The sequence below is a fragment of the Trachinotus anak genome, unplaced genomic scaffold (genome assembly GCF_046630095.1).
Source record: "Trachinotus anak isolate AG129_WGS33_773 ecotype Australia unplaced genomic scaffold, CSIRO_AGI_Tana_v1 ptg000032l, whole genome shotgun sequence".
Classification (NCBI taxonomy): domain Eukaryota; kingdom Metazoa; phylum Chordata; class Actinopteri; order Carangiformes; family Carangidae; genus Trachinotus; species Trachinotus anak.
In genome coordinates this window covers 19287501-19313670 of record NW_027273883.1, presented here as the reverse complement: position 1 = coordinate 19313670, position 26170 = coordinate 19287501, and the positions used below count along the sequence as shown (strand labels likewise).

The 26170-nt window shown below is 41.8% G+C and overlaps 1 protein-coding gene across 3 annotated transcripts in view; it reads right to left on the bottom strand.

The window, feature by feature from the left end:
* Positions 1-4001: 4001 nt before the first annotated feature.
* grb10b (growth factor receptor-bound protein 10b) overlaps positions 4002-26170 on the bottom strand; it is a 63481-nt gene continuing 41312 nt past the window's right edge. For 2 of the 3 annotated variants that reach the window (XM_071468353.1, XM_071468354.1), the window contains exons 6-17: positions 16966-17122; positions 12480-12595; positions 11895-11969; positions 10144-10281; positions 9732-9842; positions 9301-9399; positions 8964-9041; positions 8724-8840; positions 8415-8481; positions 8186-8273; positions 7932-8025; positions 4002-7652 (exon numbers count right to left, since the gene is read on the bottom strand). In XM_071468353.1, the coding sequence (XP_071324454.1) occupies positions 7506-7652; positions 7932-8025; positions 8186-8273; positions 8415-8481; positions 8724-8840; positions 8964-9041; positions 9301-9399; positions 9732-9842; positions 10144-10281; positions 11895-11969; positions 12480-12595; positions 16966-17122 (1287 nt within the window). In that variant the 3' untranslated portion in view covers positions 4002-7505. The remainder of the gene's footprint in view (positions 7653-7931; positions 8026-8185; positions 8274-8414; positions 8482-8723; positions 8841-8963; positions 9042-9300; positions 9400-9731; positions 9843-10143; positions 10282-11894; positions 11970-12479; positions 12596-16965; positions 17123-26170) is intronic. The other variant, XM_071468355.1, reaches the window with a different exon arrangement.

Genomic DNA, 26170 nt, shown 5'->3' with positions numbered 1-26170 from the left:
GCACCCTCAAATGGATGACTTCACATTTAACAATTATTCATGTCAACATCTGACACCATTTCCTGCCATTTGCTCGGTTAATCAACTTCCTGATAGCTTATTACAGATTTTATGGCTGACTGTTTACTGTCATTTTTGTCAGCAGAATGTGTTTCCTACACAGGACTATTCTACCTTAACCTATTGTTCATGTTTTGATTATCAATGTTAGTCATGTTTTGTTAGGGTGGTTATGGTATGAGGTGGTTGTTGACTTTTTGTGTGGCCAAGACTCTGTTAAGTTATAACTAGCAATGGGCCACCATGACTGAGACTCCTGTAGTAATGAACAGTCTCCAGCAAATGTTTCGGCTCTGTGTTCAGTTCCAGTGCTAAATATACAGTGTATCATGTAGTCGTGCAGTATACTGGGGTACAGGTCTTGCTTAAAAACAAAGATCAGCAATGGCCTTCATCATCTAGGCGAAGTCAAGCCTTGCTAGTCAGCTACTGTTACCGATCTGATGAGCCTAGTCACAGAGCCCATGACTGCCCGGCACCGGCACCAGAAGTCAGAGCTACCCAGTCCGAGAGAAAATGTGTTGAGTCGGGAGAAACGACAGTGGAGTGTCACAGTGAGGGGACTACCACTCCAGTGTCTAGAGCCCCTCCAAGGCTGATGTGCAGTGGTTGGACGCCCGGGTCACACCAAAGGGCTGTATCTGAACTGCCAGATCGATGGTCAACCATACTGGGCCCTGTTAAATTACCCAGCACCCCCATGCACCACTGCAGCAGTACTTGATGTCCACCCCTACCCAAGGGGTGCATTTGATTTTAGGAGTCTTAATAACCATGAGGTTTCATTGAGTGCTGGTCTTCAGGTTCATTTAGCACGGTTCAGATGTTGCTTTTTATTTGTTTATTTTGGTGTTATTTATTTGTTTTCCATCGGTAGTTTAAATTTAAGCTGACAAAACCATCAGACATCTACCCACTTTACCAGGTCACACTTTGCTATTGACCTCAAACGCATGATCTTTCACATTTAACAATGATGCACTTCAAATGTTGTCTACCATCATTCGCTCGGTTGACTCACTTCCTGACAGCTTGTTACAGATTTTTCTGGCAGGATCAGTTTCCTGCATTACAGGACCTTCATTAAAATCCTCATCACTCATTGCTTTATTTTCCCCCTCTAAATATGCACTTGTGGCCAGAGGAACAAGCACATATGTGTCTGTGTTAAAGACATCAGTCATTTCCTCAGTAATTTAAGTAAGTTGTCCCAAACTTGAAATGTCCCCTTGTTTGATATTTTGAATTTGGCATAGGGCATATCCATAGATCAGGGTCTGGATTAGGGAGATTCAGTATAATGCTATTCACATAAACTCTGTAGTGAATAGCATTCCCTGTGACACAGTGTCAATAAATGATAAAAAATTATAAACTTAAGAAGGGAAATGTTTATTTCAGAGCTGCTGTAGTGGATTTCATTCCATCCAACTGTACTTTTGTTCCATACTTTAGAACAAAAGTACAGCAAATTAACCTTGTGTTGTGATGTTTGTGCAAAAGGTTACGTAAAGGTTACTTTGGCAGCAGACTGCAAAGCTTCAGACATGTTAATCTTTTTCTTTGCCCACAACACAACTTTAAGCCTTCAAACCTCACTAATTTTGCATGACTGTTAATCCAGTAAGTGTGACACACAGATGGTGTCAGAGGGTCAGTTCTCAGTAGGACCAATGGCGTGTTCTTACTGTGGAACTTTTGCATTGGTTCCAATTGTGTTGCACTTTTCCCGGAATAAGTTACAGTGACTCAAATGCTTTTAAGGTATCTTATTCTTTTTTCAGCCCATGAACTTGTTGTGACATTGTGCCATCTAGTGGACAAACTAAGTGTTACTCTTAATAGAATTTAATGAACAGTAATATAAAGTAATATCTGTATCTGGCCCAGGATAGGACTTGAGATGTGGAATATTTGTTTTTTCAGATTCTGGACACACCTGAATCTGGAAAACACACAACTGTTCATGCAACAGTCATGACAAGCAACGCATATATACCATGCGTTTGTAAACTTAATTTAACAGATTACAGTGCAATACAGTACAGTAGAGTTACAGTCTTTAGTTAGCAAATGTTTCAAAATGCGGTTTCCCTCAATAAAGACAAACAGAGAGAAGGTTTTTTTTTTATATCAATGTATTAATGTTTTATTCTAATTACAATAAACAGAATATATCAGTCCCTTATTTGTACAAAAATACCTGAAAAGGTTACAATTAAGATTTATAAGCCATTCAACTATTTACAGATCGAAGCAAAGCACATTATGAATACAGGAGCTCTCTCTTACAAAAAAGAGATAAGTTACTGTTTTCTTTTTTGCATTCCCTGAAATACATAATAGTTTATATTTTTATATATAGATATATTTTTACTTTACTCATTTGTACAGCCATGGTATCTTGCATTGTGAAAATGTTCTGTAAATGCAAAAGAGCCAAGATGATAATCAATCCATCTTTGCAGAATTGGGGCCAGTTCACTTTCGAGTCAAAAAGTAAACTGAAACTGCAGCTGAAAATACAAGCATTTGTTCTCAATCACCTTTCACCAGAATCTTTTTAGAGCGCCGTTCTCTGTTGTTGAATTGTATTAATTGAGTACTCAGTAAAACTGCAAGGTTTTTGAGTGTGAATGGTTCCCTCTGAAGGGTGGCTTTGTCTGTCATTCGGCCCAAATGTTAGGTCTGGTTTATGCAGAGAAAGAGGAGTCATCAGAGGCACCATCTGTGGTTACAAGTCACCTGGTTACCGAAACTGACACTGTGCTACCCTGTCAGCTATTTTATTTGTTGAGTGTGTACTTGATCATCTCTTTAAGACACAGCATAATATAATATTCGATTAGAATCTCTTCTAAATTACCAGAACTGATGGCGTGAAAATTTAGGGTGTTTTATCAAATTGTTCAGCTGTTGTCCAGCCCAGTGTGATGACTAAGGCCAAATAGGTAACATTGTTTGGTGGGGCTTTAAATCAGCTCAGGTAGCCAGGCAAGTATTTTAGGCTTTTTCATGAACAGCTTAAATAATCACATTAAAAACACTGTTAAACTAAATGTACTCTTTAAATAGAACTGGATCTACTCCGTTTTGCTGCAAGGATATTTTCAAGTAATCACAACTAGCAGACGGGTGGTGCACATAATGGAGAAAAGTTAACAACTCCCAGCTTAATGAAACTAAAGTATTCACGAGTCATCATTATCCTGTACATAAACGTCCTAGAGATCTGATGGACCAGTAGTTTTTAATGTGCTCCAAGTCAACCCTGAGCAACCCAGTTACATTCATCTCTGTTAAGTGTAAAAATGTGGATGTCCAAATCCCCTGATTCATTTGTCCATGTGTTCACTAATTGAATTTACTTTCCACGTTTTGCATTTAGAGTAAGTAAGACCCTCTGACACTTTTTTATGCAAACACTAACTGCACCTCACAATGCTACCTGACCTGTCCCTCACTTTAACATCTGCTACCACTCACATCAGTCGGAAAGAAAACAATGTAATATTGTGAATTTGAGAATAAGAGCAAAGTGGGTAGACTGAATCTGAATCTCAGGGGACTTTGATTAGTACTTAGAAATCACTAGCATCAACATTTCAGTGAGAGCTTAATACCTTCAGATGACTTTCAGCAACTATAATAGAATTTATGCACTGTTACAACCCAGGTTCCTCCAAATATCAACATATCAGATATCAGATATGACAGAATCCCTACACAATAAACTCAAGATCCACATTCATGCAAATGATAAAATCTATCTACCAATTAAAGTTTCTTCATTCTGAGATCAATGCTGTATCCCATCTAAAAATGCTGCTCTGGTATGGTTTGGTTACGGTAAGGTTAGTTCCCTGTTCATTGCAGTTTTAAGGGTATAAATTAACACAGAGGAAATTGTGACAATGTCTTATTTTATGTGTGTGTGTGTGTGTGTGTGTGTGTGTGTGTGTGTGTGTGTGTGTGTGTGTACAACAACATTGTTGTTGTACATTTCTTCAATTATATCTAATCTAGGAATTTTATCAATTTTCATTGAAAAGGTTTAACTTGAATATAAAGGTTTTTTTTTTTCCCTACATCTAAATTTCTACAATTCTCTCTTCAAGGAAGGGTGTTTAAACAGTCAATAATGAGCATGTTGAGGATTATTTGACTCAGTTTCCCAAAACATTTGTAGTTTTACATCTATTATATCTTTATATCTATTTTTTTTCTGGTTTAAGTCACCACAACACAGTGATGATAAGAGAACCTGATGCTTTTTAACATAAAGTGGCTGGAATTCTTAAAAGAAGATCTTTTTATAGGTCGGGGAGAAAAATAATTGAAGCGGGTATGAAAAACATCTTTTCGACTAATGCTTTGGGAAACTCAAGTTTGTTTGTTCTTTTGCAATGTCACAACATTCCGCCTGTAATCTATTGGAATGACAATGTTAACACTATGGATGCCAGTGTGCTTTAAAACATCACTTCATAACAAGTGTTGATGATGACAAAATTATTTTGAATAATAAAAACTAAAATAAAAAAAAGAAAAGAAAAACCTCAATAGATGCTAGATCATTACAATAATAATAATATAATTAATAATAATAATAATAATAATAAATCACACTGGTCAATCATTTCATGGTAATGACAAAAGAAAACAGAACAGCGCTGAGAAAAAGAAATCTAAAATTTTCAAGTAATCAGTCACATCCAGATAAATAAATACATTTTGCTGTAACAATACTTTAAAAAATGATTGAGTCATTGCATCTTAGATGGTGACCACGCAAAGTGTCAATATAGTGCGGCTATTCTGCATCTCAGATGTTCAATATACCTTAAAAAAAATCTGCAAGTAAATAAATGATGGCTGTTGATGTTGGTAAATACAAATAGATTTCTAATAATCTGCTGAATAGTGGCCTGAACAGAACTACCACCAGCAAAACCTTGAACCAATAAAAACTTGAGTGTTTTACAATTTCGGGGTGAAGAAACAGAAAAACAAAACATGGAAAAAAACTGCTGTTTGTTGTAAGACATTTCAAAGAGGGTGATTCTGAACCTAATTCACTGTGATTTGTGTGAAGTGATAAACCAGGTTGACTTGAAATATCAACAGAAATCCAGACAAGAATTTCAAGCATTGACTTATGTCTTGGGGATGGGTAGGTTTTGTCTGTTATCCATTTAGTTCCAGTCAGCCATACATGATAAATCAGTGCCTCAATAAACAGTATCTGTAACTGTTCAAAAAGAAACTGGATCAAGGTTATTTAGAGACACCCTGCTGATTTCTTCCGCTCACTGTGGTTAATTAGAGGAGCTCCATTTGGCCAAAACACAAAGGGAAATCCATTAAAATATTAATGGGGGTTTGAGTGACCTTGGCTGGTAACAGGAAAACAATAGTTTTTTGATGAAATGATATCATCTGGGAGAAAAGGTAGCTGTATCCAGTGCTCTCAAACTAACTCAGTAAGAGTTGTATGCCCTCTGCTCTCAGTCTGATGCTCTCACTATCATTCAAAAGCAAAGCATGTAGGGGGCAAGTCAGTAAACTCAAATGAAGGAGGTTAAAATAAAATAGGGCCCAGTGGGATTTTTCAATCTGATGTCTGAGCCATAACATTTCCAGTTTCTTGGCTGCTTCCACACCGCTGAGTATTTTCACTTTATAGACGGAGCTATTGTTTGTTTTCAATAGTCTGATATGCGAGAAACTTCTTTCCTTACACATTTTTTTTTCCCACACTGTAGCAGCAGATAACTTTTTTGTTGATCGTCTGTCTGAATTCATAAATAGGTGGAGTGCAGTGACACTGTTTGTTCACAGGCAGTAAAAGGCCGCATTATGCCGAACGTAATGCACAGAGTCTGCTATCAGTGTGGAGCCAGAGCACAATAAACCATGTTCCTAGCCACATTCATGTTTGACACCATCTCACTGACTTCCAGCAGGCAGCAGGGGATTTCTGGAACATATGTGAAAAGAGGGACAAGAACCAGGACAGATGTTGCCCATAGGATCGATCCACTGCGTCTCCAGTCTGAAGATTGTGTTTCCTTTGATCTGCTGACAGTTATGTGGGTAAAACTCCTGAAGGAGATGCTAGTGGTTATCCTCCCCCCCTGTGCCACGGCGAGGAGGATCAGACAAAAAAAACTGATGCCCTCCATTGTCCCACTTTATCTTATGCAACAGGTAGCTTTATGTATGCATTTGCCTGCAGTGAAAGAAAATTGATAAACTACTGCATATGACTGCACTTGCCACTGTTCTAGTTTCATGACTTGTTATTTTACCCTGAACGTCACCATGGTTTGACTGATGCTTATTCACTTTTGTGGAAGTTGTCTGGGAAAAACTTTTGAGAAGTGGAGCGTGCAATAGAATAACAAGTACAGAGTGACCCTATTGTAGCTTAGGTAAATAATGAAGAGTTGCAAGTATCCAGAATGCAAAAAAAAAATTGACTTAAAACAAAATTGTTAACAATACATAACTGCAATGAATTTATCAATAAGAAAAGAAACCCTGTTTGCTGTCAGAGATGAGCAAATGAAATTCTGAGAGGGCGGACAATGCAGACTTTCTTTGTCCACCATTAAAAAATTACTTTGTTCCAATAGTTCCAGAGTTTTCCTCAGCCTTTCTCTCCAGGGTGGTCTCACTTGACAAACTTCTGTTGTCTCCGAACCTCAAAAGGATTCAACAGCAACACTCTTCCTGATGCCTCCAAATCTCATCCTTGTTGCTTTTGGACATGTCCTTGCATGCCTATGACACTAGAGGGCGGTGGCACCATCTCACAGTTAAGTAATGCAAAAGCGTTAGAGGTCATGCACTGTCAAAGGCCTCTCCCATGTCGATGAGTGCAAAACAATCAACTCTCCATCTACAGTATATTCTTTGAGGATGTGTGATGAAAAGTACGAACGGTAGGACTGTTAGTTCTCAGAGAGGGAAGTGGTCCAAACGAAAGCTCGAATTGTCCTGCTGATTGTCCAGTTGAAGGAAAATACAGTCTACACTTGAACTGTGAGATTCAACCTTGAAGGATTTTGGGTCCAAGCTTATTGATGACTGTGGATAGCAAGATTGCGGAAGATTTTGCATCATTCAGCATTGACACAAATGGCAGTGTTTTTTTTTTTTTCCTTTCTGTTCTCTCTTCTTTGACGGAGGAACCTCGTGGGCGAAGTTGTGCATCTGACTCCTCAAACATCCATGCAAAGTAAAAGAAATCCAACAAGTCAGCAGTCTCTGGCGGACTCGACAATATAAAACAACAACAATGAAACATCAGTCAATTCACCAGCTTCTTATAAAGATAAAAACAAAAGAACCACCCGACAGAAAGATTCTTTTTGTTTTGTTTGTTTTAGGCAGAGTCAGGTCAAGTGATAGGGGTCATGGGGTCAGACGATCCGGAGGTGTCATAAGGCCACGACGGTGCACGGGTGTTTGAGTTTACAAGGCAGCACTCCTCTGTTGAGCTGGTAGAACTCCACCAGCTGAATCAGGTCGGTGAATTTGGTGGCGCCGTCGTCAAGGCTGAAGAAGACTTGGCCGTCCTCTTCACACTGGCAGCGTCGAAGGGTCCGGGCGAGACAGAGCAGGGACACAGCACATGGCAAGAGAAAAGACAGGACAAGGTGAAAAAGAGGCTCTCTTCTACAGGAACATAATAATGGTTTTACATGTTTGGGCTCTTTTTTGACCTGTGACCAGTGTGACCTGTAAATCCTTTTTGATCAACACAAAATCAACAAAATTGTCTCAGATCAAAAGAATTGCTACATATTAAACAGACATGTCACAAAAGCATTTCTAACAATAAATAAACACCACGAGCCGCTTACCGGTAGTATCTGGAAATGTTTGATTTTCTGGTGATGGCACAATGTGAGCACAAATGCCTTGGGGTTACTCTGACTGACTCTCAGCAGAAACAACCTATGCAACAAAAGAAATTAGGACACTGTGAGAAAAACATTCAACTGTCATGCATGTCGTGAGAAAAAATGTAATTTTATCATTTTCACTGTTGTTTGTGCTTTATTCATATTCAGCGAAAAGAAACTCTTCATGCATACAATTGCTCCAGGTCGCTTACCCATCTACTTGTCCCTGCTGGTGGATGATGCGATGGGATTCTTCTCTGGATATTCTGCCATGAAACCACAGCTGAGCTATGTGGATGACTGCAGAGAGAGAGAAAGAGAGAGAGAGAGAGAGAGGGAAAACACATTTTAAAAATCTGTCTATTATTTAAACTGAAAAAAAAATTTGAAAGAAGTTAACGATCCACCACTTTGTTGATCCTAAAGTGTCTTTGCCTTTACCTGAGCTGAGTGAGGAGTGGTGAAGTGGACTGTGGGAGCCTAATACGTTCATTCGTTGACTCCTCTTCTGAGAGAGATGCCACACAGAGACAACACAACAGGGATTATTTCATGATCTGCTACCAGTGCATGACAGTTCAGAGTGGATATTTCTATTGCAGCTCTGAAAAATCAACACTTAGAACTAGAGGGAAATTTGCTCTGAATCAATATCTCAGCAAAATAAACAGTGGCATCTGTAGAGATCTTTTGAGGTCCACTCCTTGCATTGCTGACGGAAACAAAATAAAAACTGAGGTTGTGTCTCACCCTCCACGCATGTCCCTCCTCCATGGCAGCACTCTGAGCTTCCACAGGGTTGTCGATCACCCTGCCTATCCTCCCTGAGAAATCCATTGCCACAAGGGAGTTCTCTGATACACTCCGCTAGAGGGTGACAGAGATACATGACAGTCAAGATGTGGATACTGAGGCATATGTGCAACGACGGCAGGAGGTTTCAAAGTCAGCGGTAATTTCACTGAATACCACATAAAGAAGGAAACTTACCACAGGTGCCGAGAAGTGTGAGATTAAGGTTTTTCTTTGTTGAGGAATCTTGTAATTCTGGTACAAAACAATCCCGTACTGTAGAGCAAAGGAAACACACTGGTCAAGCAACACTATCAAAACCCTTAATGAGTGTATTGTAAACAGTAAAATGTTAACTGACAGTCTATGCAATGGGCTCGGAAATATATTTTTTCAACTAAATTCCCAACCCATTTCTGATCTGTTGAAAAGACTGCCCAGAAGCTATTTACTTTCCAACCAAAGTTCCTGTACCTGTGATGTGTTGGAGATCAAAAACCATGTTGTATGTTTTTTGAAACTATCATGGTGTTACCTTAAAGAGTCGGAAGGCAGTCATCCAGCAGGTCCTGCCCTGCTCATCCTCGGCACACAGCATTCTCAACTCCTTCAGCTCCCCTCGACCTTTATTAGGCTGAGTCAGAACAGAGACGGTAAATAACTCATTACATGATACTGCATAATTTTCACTACCACCATTGTTTTAAGTAAACTAATAAGGATAATTTAAAAAAATGTTTAAACTGTTTGCTCATCTACAAAGTATATAACATATAAAACAAAATACAATACAAAAAACAGCAGTAAAGCGGCAGTAAACCAGAGCCTCAGCACTCATATATTTAGGACAGCTGCATGGCAACGCCCTTTGGGAGCTGCACAGGATGACGATCATTGCTCAGCTCGTAACGTTCAGAAATCAGAAATCAGCCTCATCTCACTTCATCTCTTTGATCTGAGACTCACCTTGATGCAGAACCCGTAGTCTGTGGGTGCACCGTGCTGCTTTTTGCCCGTGATGACAGTGAAGATGTTGCTGTCTTCTAGGTCTGCTAGTAACTGTAGATGTCTGGGCTCCTGGAGACAGACATAATTAATAAGTCAGAACATCACAGAGAGACACAGCCTGGAGGTACACTGAAAGACAGAGATGTATGCTGGGAGACCACCATCAATAACAGGCTGTTTCTTTGAAGGTAATTACATTCAATCTGAAATATTTACTGTGTTATTACTATAAAACTTTTACACACATATGAATTCTTCAATCTTAAAAAACAATGTAATTACAAAGCCAAAAAGTAATTACACTTAAAAAAAAGAATTACAATTAAAAATATTCTTCCATTTGAAGATGAAAGGATTGAGTTGCCGTTACCTTAGAGGTTCCTTTCGTAGAACAGTAGAGTCCTGAACGCCGCAGGAACATGTAAACTTTCTTCCATGACTTCCTGCCCACCTCCTTCACATACAGATACCCCTGGATCTCTGGACAGCTACTGGTTGCTAGGAAGTTCTGAAAGAGAGGAGCAAGCAAGACATGAAGCTGACATGAAACTCTATTGTGTTCTCTGACAAGGAGTCTCTGCCTCCGGAGGGCGATGCCAGGTCATCTGACGCCCGCTTTCTGTCACCGCCAATTGCGTTTGCCCAAAGAGTAGAGTGTCATTGGGCTTCTTTGAGTGACAGCTGATGACTAAGATGGGCAGCAGCTCGGATTCTTATGCACCGCGGTAGCGACCACAATAAGGCCAGACGTGCTACTGTCTGAAAAACCAAAGGGTTTAGAGTAGTGAAGAGGGTTGACAGGATCCTGACACTGTCATGTGTATATACAAATACATACAAGTACGCACAGTACATGCATTATTTAGCTGGGCCTGTAATTAACTTCTAAAGAAATTTGTTATGCAATGTGCCTGCCAAGACAAATACAGTACATACACTGAATCAACGTACAGTACATTCCTATTGGGAACCCTCAAAGCTTAAACTGTCCAGTGGGTTTCTGAAGTATTTGGAATTTGCGGTTTTCATGTTTCACAAAAATATCACACCGTGAAGTGGCAGGTTAAGTTATTAGAGCTGAACTGGAATCTGTGGCTTGCGGGTGGAAGGTAAACTGTTCCAGAGGACTCTTCAATATTTAAAGCACATGTTTCCCACTGTTTTGGAAACAGCTTACAATGGGCCTCATGCATGAGCTTTTTCCAACATTTGTGGCGCGCACGTTCCCATGCAACGTTCATTCAATCAGCTTTCTTTTTGAGCCACTAAACTTTACTGCTCCGCAATGACATATGGTCCTTGCATAATAGTGAATATTGCCAACACCTGCTCGAGCTCGGGTCATAAAATATCTTGGTTTGGACAGCACTCTAATTGAGTGCAAAGATCTTGTGTTTAGAATAAGTCAAACACCGGGGATTCCTGACACAACTCTGGCTTTCCCCATCCCCATTCATTTATTGACTCCTCTATGTAGAGCATAACGGAGCAAAACGTCTATATGATCAGCAGGGGAGTTAAAAGCTTTGTGTGAGTGGCAAGGATGAAGGGATGGATTCCACTTGTGGTTCTGCCTCTGACAGCTCCATTACATGACATAGGAGTGAGCCAGACTGCATGTAAACCCTCCATCCATTAAGGGCAAAGCTCTTCAAAGTCCCAGGAATCTTTTTGTCTGGTCTGCCCCTGGACTTATTTCTTCATATGTTTTGAGGAATCACCAAAACATAGGTCCATAGGTCTGTGAGGCAGATCAGTAGCGCGACACACGTGCGCGAATATGCACTCTGCAAACACACAGAAGGCAAGTGAAGAATTGTATGTTCTATTCTTGACTGCCTAATTCCATCCATCACAAGTGTCGGACCTGAAGTGCGTGTGCCGAGACAGTCATGTGTCAACAGGGGATCAACAGTAGTTATTACTGCCGGCTCTGACGAGACACACTGTCTCAGGGTCAGAGGTGAGGTATGTCTGCTTGATTGTGCAGTATGTAGTGGGTGCTGACTCTGAGGTAAACCAAGCTGTGTGCGTGTCACGAAGACAAGAGACAATGAGAGACAAACGTGTGTGTGTGTGTGTGTGTGTGTGTGTGTGTGTGTGTGTGTGTGCTCTACGTACCTGAAGGAGCTGAGATGGGGGAATCGTGCGATTGGTTTCCTGGCACCATGCAACCATGTGCTCCGGGAAAAAGGTCTGGTAGTGGGAGAGGAACGTGGAGAGAGACGGAGGCAGACAGGCAGACAGACAGAGAATATCAGCCACTGTGACAGTAATTATAGAGTAGGAATTTGTGACAGAAAAAGAAACGTCACGCAAATCTCATTACTACAGTCAGCTGTCATAATATTTCACAAGGACACAAAAGGAAGAGAGACTTTTTGTCAAGGAACATGCATTTAATTTCACTCTTTAGACTAAATAAATACCATTACCTCAGTAAAGTGTTCACTTAATTTGACTGAGTGGCCTAAATACTACAGAGTGTGGTGTAATGAAGCTATCCGTTTAATATTTAGTATCTTAAAACTGTTTGTGTCAAAGGATCTAATAAATAAATAATTATAGCAATAAGCATCACAAAACTGTAAAACCTACATCCACGAGGACCTACTGCCCCAGGTGTGTTTCTTTTACAGGCTAGAGGTGTGACATATTTCAACCAGAGGACGTCATGTCAAGAAATGTCTGAGAAAGAGCAAATACCAAGGGGTTTCTGAAGAATTCATATTTGGCATAGTTCTTCCTGAAGAGGAATCTACTGTCGCTGTTCATAGAGGCTTGGACCTGGACCACCAGCTCATGGTCTTCTAGACAGCGCTCTGAGGTGAGACAGGAAGACAGAGGAATCAGAACAGTGATACAACTTATTATCTGCCATTTAAACTGTTTCAATATTACAGAAAAGCTCCTTTTCATAATAAAACTGACATTAATGTAAGATGTTCTGTGAATAGTGTGAATAAGAAGATCAAATATGACAACTTCAACAATCACAACTTCCATGGAAATCTCTAATGACCTGTGCAGACATAATTTGAGGGAAAGATGTGTTATCAGCATTTCTTGTAAACTAGAAACAGAAAGTTTCAGAGGAATGTGAAAATGAAACTGAAAAAAAAAAAATGTTCACTCCATCTCATCATGTACTTTGGCGTATTTTATAAGTGTAGTGCACTAAAAAATCATACATATACATATATACACACACACATATATATGATGTAAGATTTTCTATTCAAAGTTGATAAATAGTTTTAGGCAATACTGAATTCAACATAAAAAGTGGTTAATGGGTTTCATTTGACCTGTTCAGTGATCTTTAAAATTGCAGTCTGGTTTCAATGGTTTGTGCTCTTCAAACCAGCTGTGACCGGTGATCAGACCAAGGCCTTTCTCTTTTAATGTGAATAAAAGAGGATGTGATTCAACTCAAAGTGTGTCCCTGAATAAATGTGGTCAGACTGACTGCGATGCTGAAACCGGACATGACTCATGAGTCAATTCCAACAGCCTTACAAGTTTTCTCTGTACTGTCTATAATAAAAGACATCCCTTCTTTCCCCAGTAGATTTAATTAAAGTTTGTATCATAACTAACTTTTGCAATAGCAGCACGGTCTGAAACCTCTTTTTGATGTGAAAATGGAGAGATTCTGTGCCGGCTGCACAGCTCTATCTCACATCATTATCTCATTTCATGTGTCCTCTCGTTCTCCCTCTTTATCCCCTCTGTCACAATCTCTTTAACACTGTCACGACTCCTCTTTTTCTCTCTGGTTCATCCTGTCGTGTGTCTGATGAGTCACTCATGTTCGTGACAGTGACTCACCCTGGCAACACTGCTTCACTGTCCCAGAGTTGTTAACCTTTTCGAGCTGACAAGTAGAGGTCAGCGTCACTTATCTGAAAGGACCATTTCATCCTATTCAGCAGCGGACCAAGAGTGGGCAGCCATGTACGGGAATAGGCCTATCTGTTCAAACACACTATTGTTCCGCTCCCTCTGAAACTGCTATTCTCGTCTACCACCCAGCCACATGTGCACACATTAAGTTATTACGGCACATACATGTGCGGTGCAGACTTGCAGTCTGTGAACGCACACATGTGTTCACAAGCAGGAGTCTCATGTGCTGCCTCATCTCATACTGCTGGAATAAATAAATAAATAAATAAATAAAGGCCAAACCACTAAATACACTTCTCACAAACACACACAATTTCTGGTTTTCCAGAGAGTTCAACATATACAGAGGACAAAAAACACTCAATGGAGACCTAATTTAAACACAATTACAACTGAGGATGAAAAGCAACAAGCCACACTTGACAATTACAGGAAAGATCCAGCAATAAGACAACTAACAGAGCAGCAAACAAGCCACATCATTGGTCAGAATACCTCAACTACCGCAATACATATGTCTATGCAATGCATACGGTACACAGAGGAATAAACAATATCACTATATGGAATTCAACCTAAAAAATATTTCTCCTTTGGAAGGCTTTTATTTTGTTTTAATACACGGATGGACCCAAATTCACAGTTGCACACATTTACAAACACACACATGCACACACACTCTGTGGTGGCAAAGGCAGAACCCTTCAATTTCAACAATCAGCACGCTCCTGCTTCATCACATCTCATTTACTCAAACTTCTAAACATTAAATGGGATAAGTGCTTATTCCAGACCTGGAAAGGATACGGTTGCAGTACAGGTGCGCCAGAAGAGAAGAAGGGCTACAACAGAATAGAGTTACCCTGAGCCAGAGATGATGTCATTCACAACCAGCCAACCTAACTGTATTTGACAGCATCGTGTTGGCAGCACTGATGAGAAATGTAATCAGATCGTGATGGATGGTGAAATATTAGGTTAGAGCTTTAGGACCTGTACTTTGAATGATGCATTATATTTTCTAAAGGTTTCCTCACATGACAGCAGAACAGCCTGGGTGCGGATTAAACTGTACATATTTGGAAAAACAAAAAAAAATAAAAAAAATGGTGACACAAATTGACAGTTTTTACATACTGTATGTTTTTCACAGAGCCTCTCTCCATTTCACTACCAGGCACAGTGCTCTATATAAAACCTCACCCCCTTCTCTCCCACATCTGTTAAACTGTACAGACATGAGCACAGAGCGCAGGCTCAACTTGTCTTCCGTAAGTGCTTTATAATCGCCCTCTCCTCAGGGGGAGGTTAGGTTTTCTAACGTTCAGCTGGCCACAGCTTTCCTAACTTACTGCTAAGGTGCCAAGTCTGACACAAAAATCACCCTGACAGAACGCGAAGCTCTCTTTCTTTCTTAATGTGGCAACAAGTTAAAAGCCGCAGTTTTTCGACCATTGTTTTCATCTTTTTGACTCTTTCTTTGTGACATTTGAATGCCACATTTTGTGCTCACAGAAAGACAAAAATACAAATCAAACACAAAAGTCCCAGGCTCAGTGAGCTCTACAGCTAAATATACTTTTCAAATACCTCAATCACAACATTCTATCCCTCTAACTACTACAGACCACTAAACTTAAATCTTACACCTGCTATATCAAACTAAATGCTCTAAAACTATACTATCCCTCAATTCTGAGAAGGTCCAGCCATCATCATTCAGACCTTTTTAGACCACATTAGCCAGAGGTCCCCGTCTGCTGCAGCGAGAGCTTCTATTCTTAGGAGAGTGGTGTCAGTGATTCCGCCGCTCATGAACTAAAGAACCTCTAACATCAAAGATATCCTTTGAAAGTTTTCATCAGTTATCTCCATCACCTCTCTGCTGTGTCATTTATAGCACTGGATCAATAACATCACACTGACTCTGATACTGAGAAGAGCACAAGTCGGCAAAGGTTTTGTTACAGTGTTCATCAGTTACATTGCTCCATCTCCTAATCCATAACCTTCAGTTATCACCTTCACTTCCCTTAGCTTCTTATCTGCGGGTTTCCACTGTGAGCCCTTCGTGTAATTCCCCTTCAGTAACAACTGAAAAAAAAAAATTACATCATAATATAATCTTCTGCACAACAATCTTTCTTCACAGGTCGTGCAGGACTCAGAGTAATCTGGGGTGGAACTGCACGGGATCTTTATCCATACCCTGAATGATTTCAGACTAAGACCTGAACCCAAGCAATCTTGTGACCTCGTATGAGCTCGCCAGAGTTAAAAATATCCTCTGCATGAAGGAGAAACTTTTCTCTAAACCACCAACACCAAATTAAATTACTCTGTTATGCTCAAAGAAGTCGAAAGACGTCGGCCTCAGGCCTGAAAATTTATCAATTGCTGTGTATGTTTAATTTATGAGATGGGACCAAAGAGATTATCTGCTGGTTCCCAAGGAGGTGCTAGAGTTTTGGTAAGCTTTAATAAGGGCTCCTGGGAAAGGCTGTCTCCACTTGCGGGAAGTCTGCTGTTTACTTGCACGGAATAACCAAGCTCAAACATACCTCATCTTTCATTCATTCATGCAATTAGCATCGCACTTTCACAAAGTTCAGGATTACACACACTTAAATGTAACATCTAGCAGCAACTCTTCCACCTCTAATACAACTGCTGTACATTCAGACCAGACATCTTTTCTTTTCTCTCAACTTTCAGCCGTCTCCTTACCACCGAATCAGAAAATCACTGGTCAGTGCCAAGGCAACTCCGACTTCATGTGCTATGCATTATTCATCTCCATCACTTTCCGTTCGCACATAGGCCGATCAATACGCTTAACATACACATTTTCCAGCGACAAGCAGCTCGGTGTGCGCGCGCTCAACGTCTGCCTCGGTTTGTCATGAGGTAGCACCATCCTGCCTCTCCTGCGCTATGCTGCACTGCCACGGCAACCCTTCACTCAGCTGAGCTCGATTAGATCGCTGGACGTGATGGCTCTGTTCATGCATATGCTGCGTAGCATGTGCATGCACTCATGCTTGAATACATGCCTGCGTGAGAATATGCGCCGGAGCTGCCTGCCCAAGTATGCGGGTGGGCATGCACGCATATGCATTCATACATGGGAATACAGCTGTGTGTGTCAGTGATAGTCTTGCATGTCTCAGCCCACCCAAAAAGTCCATGAGTGTCTGTGTGGGCAAGTGAGAGTATGTGAGCTCATGTGTGCTTTTGTGTGGATGTGAGCGGTGCTCCAGGCCTGCAGGGCTCTGCCCCTTACCTAGCCCTAGCAGCGGGTGGTGTTCAACAAGTGCCCAACTGTTGTCATCCACACAATGGCTTTTATAAACCAGGAGCTGGCACAGGTCCCTGGCTGTCATGTCGGCTGGGATCTCCACCACCTTACCCATGCCGTCTTCGCTGAAGATCTTCACAATCTGTGTGGAGGAAACAGATTAAAGTTCAGTTATAACGAACAGAACTAAAGAACAGAGGCATTTTACCGTTTATATGTGTCCTCAAGATAAGAAAATAAAAAATTAAAAAAAACATAGATACACATTCCCAGCTGCAGAGGATAATTAAAAATGGTTGTGATTATAGATTTCTATGGAATCCTAAGTTGTGATAAAGTCATTTAACAAACCATTTTTGAAAACTGGGTGAAGCCAGCAATTTTCTTCAAACACTAGAATGGCATTTACCATATAGCACACTATACACTATAACATACACAGGCCTGTAATCATAGCACACAATAGAAAAGAACAAACATCCAAGACTATGTAGCAATTGTGGTGTTAGAAATCACAGACAAGCACTTCTTAAAGCAACTTGTTGGTGTAATACAGAAGCAAACATACTGTAGTGTATAACAAGCATTTGCTGTTGTTAACATAAAGCAGGACTGTCTATGCCAAAAGCGTATATACTGTATCTTAAGGAGGAGTAAGCACCGTGTTTCCAATTATAGCTTATCAAGAAAATGTATGCAAGTATCTAGTGATAAGACATGACCACTGAACATGCTTAAAACTGAACTTCATGAAGACAACTCCTTTTTTTTTTTCATAATACGTTGATCCTGGGCCAATAATAGACATATTGAATTTCAGAATGAATTCATGAAATGTTTTTCCTGCTCATGAATAACTCTTGTTTTCATTTTGTTCCCATTAATAATACCAACTCAAAACACATACTCACACACATTCTGAGGCACTACTTATGTGTATAGGCAATATACACTACAATGCTTACAATGTATTGTATCAGGTGATGAAGATGAAAGCCCTGTCCATCTGTGTAAGAGATACATGTTCACAGCCAGACATTCCTGTACATTAGTATAAACTGAAGGTGAGCTTTCCCTTGGTATATTTACCCTATAGTCCAGGAATCATAACTGTCATCTCTATTGTGGTAATTAGTCCTACATTTACTTCCATTGAGTGGTCCACAGGTTGGAAACCATGCAGTCACATTCACAGGATACACAGCTCATGGCCCACAGAGAAAACTAGAGCAGCCTACTTAACCTGCAGAGGAATCCTGACTTGATAGCCTACACAGATATCCAGCCTACTAAGCCCACACATGTAATGTATGCATGCTTCCTACATAATACATCATGTCAAGGAAATTCTCTTCTGTTCCTGAGCTAGGATGCAGTTTGTAGCATCACAGTTTGCACAAACCAGGCCTGAGGCGCTCGATCCATCCACAGTGCTCGAGACAAAAAGCAAGGGAACCTCAATCACTCAAAGCTGCTGACGTATTTGACTGTTCTTTTATTGCTGTGCTCACATCTTGAAAAGGACAAGTTGTCTTTAGCCTTTGAGGTATTTACACATCCCATTGCTCGCCTCTGGTTAAACATAGCAGTACTTCAAAGGGAAATGCACTTAAAATGTGAAAAGCGAACAGAGGCAGAGACCACAAGGAGAGATAAGAGACACTGAAAAAGAGCAGTCTTACCTCTACGGCCCGCAATAGACAGCAGTCCGGGGAACACGAAGGCATTTTTTGGACTGAGCCTGGCTCCCCACACACTCACATATACACACACTCACTCACACACACAAACACACTCACTCACACTCAGTCACTAACGACAGAAAACCTTGCTGTTCTGTCGCCTTGTCTCCTCCAGAGAGAGGGATATAAATTTGAATGCCAGCAGTTGACAGTTGCGGTTGTGCTACCTGTCACATAGCCTGGAGACCAGTCGTTCAGTCTATCTAGGCCACTGGCTCTGTCAAAAAAAAAAAAAAAAAAAAAGAAAAGAATAAAAAAAATAAATAAAAAAAACTGTCTGTGTGACCTAAAGCTGGTGTCTGTAAAGCTCACAGGACAGAGACACGGAGACAGTCAGCGATCGGATGGCAGCAGGTACAGTACAGTGCTTCCAGTGCCGGTTGAGTCTGACAACTATCTTTCCTTCTCTCCCTCCCTCTCTCTCTCCCTCCCCCTCTCTCTCTCTCTCTCTCTCTCCCCCTCACAAAGGGTTACAGCCTCAGCCACGGGCTCTGAGGCACACTGAATCAAACCACACGCTCACCAACCAATCATAAGGCTGCAGCAGGCTGATGTAATCATTCCCACACAGACCTAGGCGTGCGCACACACACACACACACACAGAGGCACATACACTCCCTAAGAGGCACACACACTCCAGCAGACACACAGACGCACAGTCATGGACAGACACGGCCAACTTTTTCAGACCGACCTCTTGCGAGCTCTCTGCTTCAGTTTCTTTTCTGAGCTCGAAGCGAGAAGGTTCATTTGAGAAGGGTGTGGGGCAGTGAGGAGGAGGAGGAGGAGGAGGAGGAGGAGGAGGAGGAAAAAGGATAAAGGAAGGAGTAAAAAAAGTTTGTCTTTGTCGCTGTTCTTGCTTCCAAAATGTTCAGAAGGCTTCAAGTGAGGGCTTGTTGGCTTGTATGGTTCTCTCTGCTTCTTTTCCTCTCCCTCTTGTCCTCCCTCCTTCCCTGCTTCCCTCCTTTCCTCCCTCCCTGTGGCTTAACTATGAACTCCACAGTCAGATCTCTCTGCCTCTCACAGCAGTAACAAGACTCATTACAGAACAAATGAAATGAAACAAACCTGGAGCAGCACTCGAGCGCTCCGACCTTCTCCTCCTCCCCTGGTGTCTAGCTCTGTGCCAACATTCTTTCTCTCTAAAGAACAAAAAACCTGGAGACTTTTGCACGCACACACACTCACTCACTACCCCCCACTCCTCCTTTTAACTCCGATATTTAATATGGCATCAGACAGACAAAAGCCCTGACACACCCCGTCTGGGAGAGGTGAGAACAGCTTTATGCTGTCCTTGAAGCAACTTCTTTTATTTTTCTACCTTTTTTGGGGGGGGAGGGAGGGTGCGTACGTGCGTGCGTGTGTGTTTGTACATGAGTGCATGAAGTGTAATCCAGGAATAAGCACAGTTCCACAGAAGGAAAGAGGAAACGGTGGTCAAAGAGATACAACTTAATTTACTATAGTGGGAAACTTTGGGGAGAGATGGAGGGAGGGGCAGGGGGGAGTCTGTGGCGGGGGGAGGGGAGAGACAGAGAGAAGTATGTGTACGACTGCACATGCACACAGGCACATAAGTGGGTGTGTGTGTGTGTGTGTGTGTGTGTGTGTGTGTGTGTGTGTGTGTGTGTGGGATAGGGAGAAACAGGAGACAGACGGATGTGAGAAGTGAAGGGAAAAGGAGTGGGAAGCAGAGGGAAGGGAGAGAGGGAGAGAGACAGAGAGAGAGAGAGAGAGAGAGACTGTGTGGTGACACAGCGCAGCAAAATGTGTAGTATGAATGCTTTCTACTGTTAACTACATATCAGAGGTTGCACAGCTGTATGTCTCACCCACCCCCTTCCTGCCCCTGCACTCACACACTCACACAGACCAGGACACACACCCTTGTCTACGTCACAGTTAGTCAGCCAGAGGGGGAAAGCCCCAGGAAGGCTGCACTGATCGCACATGCTGCAATACAGGTTTTTACATACACTGCTGCCATTGGTCAATCTGTTAATGAGTCCACTGACTGACTGTCAACCCTTCTGATAGAGAATTAGTTGAAATTCACCGGAAAGTTTCACAGTTGGGATGTTTAGGAGACAGAGGTGATAATGTGATCACACGGTTTCCGTCATAGTCAAGAACAAGGACCCAAGAAAAGCCTCATGTTTGCCAGTAGTGTCAACACAACTCGTGTGTACATAATGCACAAGGTACGAGATGCCATTGCAAGTACGGTGATAAGAAACCAATACCAGGAGGCTTGGGGAGTGGAGGGAGTTATCAGGACACACAGCAGGTGGCTGGTAGGAAAAGAAAGTGTAAACTAATAACCAGCGTCTGCAGGAGCAGCATCAGTCATCAGGAAAGTATCTCCTCCGTCTCATGATAGAGACCACCTCATCCACGTCTTGGACTGTGACTGGTGATTTTAACAGTCAGATGATACGCATCAGCTGAGAGTGTACGTGACTTCAGATCTTGACCTGAACTAATGCAATCCACCAGTTCTGCTGTCTGTCATATGCTGCCTTCACAGGCGAACAAATCAGATGACCAAACGCTGAATAATTTGGGACGTGAGCCGACCCTCCCTTGGATGGTGTGGAAATCTTATCTGGAAGTGTGGCAACACCATTAGACTGCCTCGGGAGTGGAAGGAATGAGAAAGCAGACCGACGACAATGACAGCAGAGTGACACATTTCAACCGACCTACTCCACTTCTTGGTCTTCTTCCTCATGGCAAAGAATAGACATGCAGGTAAAAAAAGAGGCAGGCATAGGTGTGAAAGAAAGAAAGAAAGAAAGAAAGAAAGAAAGAAAGAAAGAAAGAAAACTTTTGTACCTTCTAATGCTTTTAACTGTGTCCTCATTTAAATGGAGGAGCAGAGCAGAGCAGGGCCTCTCAACTTCTCTGATGACTCAGGTCTGATAACTGCCCTGTGATGTAATCCCCCAGGGAGAGACTGAGAGCTTCAGGCAGCACACACACACACACACACACACACACACACACACACACACACCCCATCAGATACACACACACACAGACACACAGGCACCCAGATGTGCTCGGTCCCGTGTACACATCCTGAGACATGCTGCTGAGTGCACACATATTTCACATTTTGTGTATATTACAGTTTCTGAATGTCGGACAATCCTCCCACAGACTCGCACAAAGACGTGGCTAGACAGAAACTAGACAGGCATAATCAGACAAAGAGAAACTAAACTGCACTGTATGAGGACGTGCTTTGTGCAAACTGAAATATGTACACAAGCATGTGTGTGCACGCCCAGCAGCTCACACGCATCCATCTCATTGGGATTTGGTTGCTGGTCTATAAATAGTTCCAGTGGTATTACGTCCAAATTACAAGCCATTACATCAGATAGGAGTTACTGTGGCAGATTACAATTCTAAAAGACTATTAGCCATTAGGCGTACAAGCCTGCACACATGTTAGGATCTATCACATGTGGGTGAAAAAGGGCATGTAACCTGGTTAACGGCTGCACCAGGGACAGGAGAGTCAGCGTTGGTAAAAAAGCAAAAACAAAACAACAAAATGCAAACCATAGTTATCGCCAAAAATCCATTTTTTTTTTTTTTTTTTTTTAACACAGTCTCTCCAAAGTCTCATATGTAAATTCACCCTTGATTCCAGCTCCCATGTCAACTCTTCCTGGAATACTCAAGCAACAGGGGAATTTTCCGATTAACACGGGACTTTCTTGCCCTGAGTTGATCCTTCAGGCTGTGTACAATTATGGCCTACCCCAACCTTAACCGCAACCCTTAAACGAACCCTAACCGTCTGTATCCTCAACATCCGACTGGCTGAGCCTGTTGTAGCAGTATTGTAGCAGCACAATTTTTGGAGCAAAAAAGATTCACTTCCTGTATGCTGCATGCATTGATTTACTGTTGAAGGTTGTGCTGTATCAGAGCTCATACTTTGCTTGTGACCCATTAATCTGAGGGTCAGTGATAAAATAATTATTTTAAAGATATTGGGGAGTTTTAAAATGAATCCACTGGCCATGATAATGGTTAATAGCACTTTTGAGGGAGGAAACAATTGCTAAGTAATTCCAATGCGCTGAGTAGCACTGCAGAGACTTCACAGTTTGACTGCACTGGTATTTACTCGTTGGCTTTAAACTTACAAGGTGCTGCCTTTTGCAGGTTATCAATCTTGCCAAGACAACCCTCCCAGCCACCCACCGCCACCCTCCACCCCCTCTCCCGCCCTCCACCCCACTAAACATCTGCTCCTTCTCCGTCTTACAAAACAACAACAAAGAACTGTAGCCATTTATAAGCTGATTTGGCTCACACAACCCACCCCGGCTCCATATTCCCATGAACAAGTGCCCTCTATAAAGCCCCTCTGACTGTAATGTGGTGCTGTGTGTGGCCTGGGCCACCCCCGGAAAATGACGACCGGATGATGAGACGGAGACACAAAAACCTGAATGAGCCTCGGACAATTGGCTGTCCCTGCTCAGCGCCTGTAGTCAGCAGGAGTGGGAGGCAATCACCAAGAAAACTCTGCTGACTCATGAGGAAGAGATGGTGAACTGTCCCTTGTCATCCAATTACAGCGTCAAATTAAGACCCAAGACACAGAGGCCTATCTGGGCTCAGCGAAGCAAAAGAAGGCAGAGAGGGATTTAGAGGGAATAGTGAAAAAAGGAATAGGGAGGAAGGAAGGAAAGGAGGGAGGGGGGAGAGGGAGGGATGGTATATAGAGAGAGATGTATTGAGAGAAACGTAGGACAGTGGCAGGCTGCCATCTCTGCCACTGTGCAGCCATGCATCAGACCATACTCCGTATATTGGGTAGTTAGCCCACAGAGCCTGCTCTGTCTGTAAACAATGGAGTCTTAACACCCACACACCCGCTCAGAGAGTTGAAGGTCGCAAGATTTAAGAGCTGAGTCAGGTCAAATTTAATTAGCAATACCGGTCAGGTAGCACTAATTTAGGTTAGAAATGTGCAGAAGTCATAAATGACAGTGAACCTATGCATCTATCACGACAGGAAAATATCAGGAATCTGAATGTAGAGGCATGGTGAGTTTGTGGATTCTGACAGGTTTGGGTGTGCAAATACTTTCTGTACACACTACAAGATTAAAGCAGCAAAATACAGATGTGTCTTCCAAGTTAAAATGGGCTTGTTTAGCTTGGATGGCACATACTGTTAACTCACATGGCCTTGCTTATGGCCTTCCAATACTTCTGTTTGTTCAAAACCTGTCTTTTCAGAAGGTTTCAAACTTAATATCCCTCTCATGTGGAAAGCTGTCTTGTCCTATTACTTTATTTGATTTAGTTTGATTTAGATCATTTGAATTCCATAACAAAGTCCTAGCAATTGGTTGAAGGATAAAACGTCTTTGTTTACTAAAATAGATCTGTACATGCATAATACGTGGCAGCACACTTCTTAGAAGCCATTTAGTTTACTAAGCCATTTACTGTGACTACTTTCTGAGAAACACCCCGCATGGAACCAAATATTTTACCAAAAGGAGTAAAGTGGGAGCGGATGCTTAATTGTCCCCCAGGGCTGATTGCCAGCAAACCCTGGGCAGCAAATGTCCTTTCAGACCATCACTGATTGGAGCCATAGTCCAATTACAGCAGGAGGGCAGAAGGAGGGTGCAGCAGAATTGCGATTGGGCAAACAAAGGATGACATCACTGGCATGATTATGGCAATACACTGGAAATGGTCCACTGGTTGTACGGAGAGCTGTGGCGGCGTTGCACTGTGCCCTTGGATGTAAGTTGGTCTCATATGTAAGGCAAAGTTTAGACAACCAATCTCCATGCAAGGTTATATTCCTCATAATTATATTTTACTCATTTGGTAAAACTAACAAACAGCACAAAACCACAATACCCACACGTATCCAGCTGTAAGTATTCTGTGACTGAACTGTCATGAAACTACTGTATAGTACAGCTCTTGAATAAGAGCAATAATAAATGAACACTACAGTTCAACAGCATTAAGGGAAAACGTCTCCAGCAGCTTGTGTTCCGTGAGTGTAGAAAGAGGACTCCTAGCGTCAAACAACTCAAAACATACTTCCCCATTCAGAGGAATCACAGTATGTGCCACAGTTCTGTACATACTGTCCTCAATCATGGGAAGTTCTCTCCGGAGACGCCGAGATCACAGTGTCTTCTGTCTGTCACTCTCTCTCTTTCCACTGACACAAATCCCTGCTTTAAATAAGTGCAACATGTTCACCCTCCACAAGTATTCTATTCATTTTTGTGACAATTCAAGTGAGGAGAAAATGCACACACAGCGATTGGGGTGGTGACACTTGCAACACAATGAGAACAAATGAGTGTTCTGACTCAGCTTTTAACTGTGAACTGTTTCTCTGTGACTTCACATCCAAATTTAGTTTCACTTTGTCTGTAACACATTAATTTGTTGGCTTTCAAACTTTCCAAAAGAATGAACATATTAATAGTTAAACATATGATAAACTGCTTCCTGTGGCACAGGCTAGATGAGCTCCACAGCAACAAAAAAAACCTAGAAAAAGGGAACTGTGTAATAAATTACCATTTACTATTTTTTTATTACTTTTTATTTTCTCATTTTCTGTTCTCCTGCTTCTTCCTCTTTCTTCCCTCTTTTTCTGCCCCTTCGCAGCAGCAGCAGCTTCAGAAATCTGAGCTGTCCTACTTTCCCTAAGAGAGAGAGAGAGAGAGAGAGAGAGAGAGAGAGAGAGAGAGAGAGAGAGAGAGAGAGAGAGCGAGAGAGGGAGCTGCAGTCTCCATGACCTACATGAGTCCAGCAGCTCTGTTCAGCTTTGGCCAGATGAAATGCCTACAGGCAGCAACACATTGCCCTCTTTGTGAAACACATGCACATACACAAACCCAGACACATGTGTACACCTGTATTCACGCACTTATGGGTGTTTATGCACGCTAGTAAACAAAAACACACACATTCAAAATAAAAAATAAAAGAAAGTTGTCTTATACTTCTGAGTACGTCATGAACTAAACCTGAAGTTGTGTCATCTACGCATTTTTACACCAATATTGTTTTGAATAATCAGCCATTTGGCACTAGAAAGACAAATGCACAGGCACACACATTTGACAGTCTGACTGTCAAAAATAAACAGACAGGATGGAGCAGGGAGCGAACACTATCAGGGATTCCCATTAGCTGCAGGAGTAATGGGATCTGTTAGCTGGGTGAACGTTGTGCCTTCTAATCTTACACTGCCTGCCTTCTGGGACGAGGAGTGAAGGATGGACCATTAAAGGTGCATCATCCCCCAGTGCCTGGGTGGTCCAGGCATGCTCCCATGGAAAGACATATATTTAGTTGAATTTAATACAGAAATAAACTAAGTACAAAATGAATTATTAACCAGTTTCTGATATTTAAGGCTTGTGGTTT